Below are 1,688 nucleotides of genomic sequence, written 5' to 3'. Positions count from 1 at the left end.
TGTTTTCAACTTTAAAATGTTGTTTTCATATAAAAAAAATTAAACGTTATATTTCTTACCGTCAACGCTACTATTTTGAATTCAAAATATTATTGTTTTGAGTTTTAAAATTTTGTTTTCAAATTTAAAACGCTGTTTTTACATAAAAAAAATAATTAAAAATTATTTTGTAAACTTAATTAAACGTTAATATTTCTTACACTAGATGCTACTATTTCAAAACTTAAAATAAACACTCTCTAAATGTTTATACTTTCCCAAAAGAATTTGAATTATTTGTAGAAATAATAAGGATTGTAATTATAGACACATTATAATAGAAAATTAATGAAAAAGAACCAAAATAAAGGAAAAGTTGAACTAACGTACGCAGCCAATTAATGGGTTCCATAATCATGCACCAGTAATTGACAAATTTTTTGGAAAAAATAATTATTTTTTAAATCAAAGCTCATCAACTCATCTAGGGGTAAAATTGTAATACAACCCTTAAACGCGTGACAGCAAGGCATGCGTAATATACACATTACCAAAACCTAAGAAAACAACTCCCATGGTTTCAATATTTACACTTTAATTTCCTAAACTACCCCTACTACTCAGGAATTGCACTTAACATCGCCGTAAATTTACTACTCCCACCACCACCACCGCGACGACCTCTTCTCGACCTCCTCCCTCCGCTTCCGCCGTCGCCGCCACCAATAGCAGCAACCCTCTTAGATTTTCCGTCACCGGGAAACCCAATCGCCGACGCAGATTTCCGGCGACAGCCACATTTCTCCGAACAACCATTATTACTTTTCATTAAGGCGGAGCTAGCTTTGACGGCCAATGCAGCCATTTCCTCCGGTTGTAAAGGGTGTTTCAATCTATTCAAAGGCAAGGCAAAATAAAGCTGTCCCGGTTGAAGCTCTTCGTCGTCATTAATGGCGGAAAGAACGTCGTCGAAGTCCATTTCATCGGCGTTACATATGAAATATGTCGGATTTTTTTGAAGAACATAAGAAACCTTAATTGGGTACGAGAATTCTTGTAATCTCCCATCTTGTAGGATGAGTTTGGCTGTAGCAACATGTGTAGAGTCACATGAACTGCAAATTCCCATTTTTTTGATTAATTTTGATAAAGATTGGAACTTTGGGATTTGGAGAGTGAAAAATGTGAAAAAGATTGCATCTTGGGAGATTAGGGGACAGAGGGGAAAGGGTTTATATAGGGAGGTGAAAGAGAAGAGAGAGAAAATTTGTCTGGAAATACGAACCTGGTTGCCACGTAGGATTTGTCGTGTAATGGGTGAGGGTGACTTTCATCGATCACTGGGCAGGGGTTGCCAGCCTGTAAATTGTTGGAGACAGCTCGAACGTATGTACAACGTTTGTGTTTTTTAATTACTACCCTCGGTTTTGATTAATATTACACAAGTTGGGACTGGCGATTGGTGGCTTTTCGGCCTTTTCATACCCTTATGCAAAGATCATGCCGTTTGGAAAATAATAATTATTTATAAATAAAGGAAAAAGTACATTACACTACGTCGCTTTAATACCAATAATTGATAAATATTTTGTATTAGTTTAATATATATTGTAATTTTGAAAAATAAAGGATTTAATAAATTTATGCCAGCCTGTAAATTGTTGGAGACAGCTCGAACGTATGTACAACGTTTGTGTTTTTTAATTACT

The 1,688-nt window shown here is 35.2% G+C and overlaps 1 protein-coding gene across 1 annotated transcript; it reads right to left on the bottom strand.

Annotated features, from left to right (window-relative positions):
• Positions 1–292: 292 nt before the first annotated feature.
• Positions 293–1,202, bottom strand: LOC136230219 (uncharacterized). Its single transcript, XM_066019218.1, has one exon. The coding sequence runs from the start codon at positions 1,106–1,108 to the stop codon at positions 596–598; it is 513 nt and encodes a 170-aa protein (XP_065875290.1). The 5' UTR covers positions 1,109–1,202; the 3' UTR covers positions 293–595.
• Positions 1,203–1,688: the final 486 nt, after the last annotated feature.

The sequence above is a fragment of the Euphorbia lathyris genome, chromosome 5 (assembly GCF_963576675.1).
Source record: "Euphorbia lathyris chromosome 5, ddEupLath1.1, whole genome shotgun sequence".
NCBI lineage: Eukaryota > Viridiplantae > Streptophyta > Magnoliopsida > Malpighiales > Euphorbiaceae > Euphorbia > Euphorbia lathyris.
Note: the sequence above shows the minus strand (reverse complement) of the source record. Positions and strands in the feature narration are given on the sequence as shown.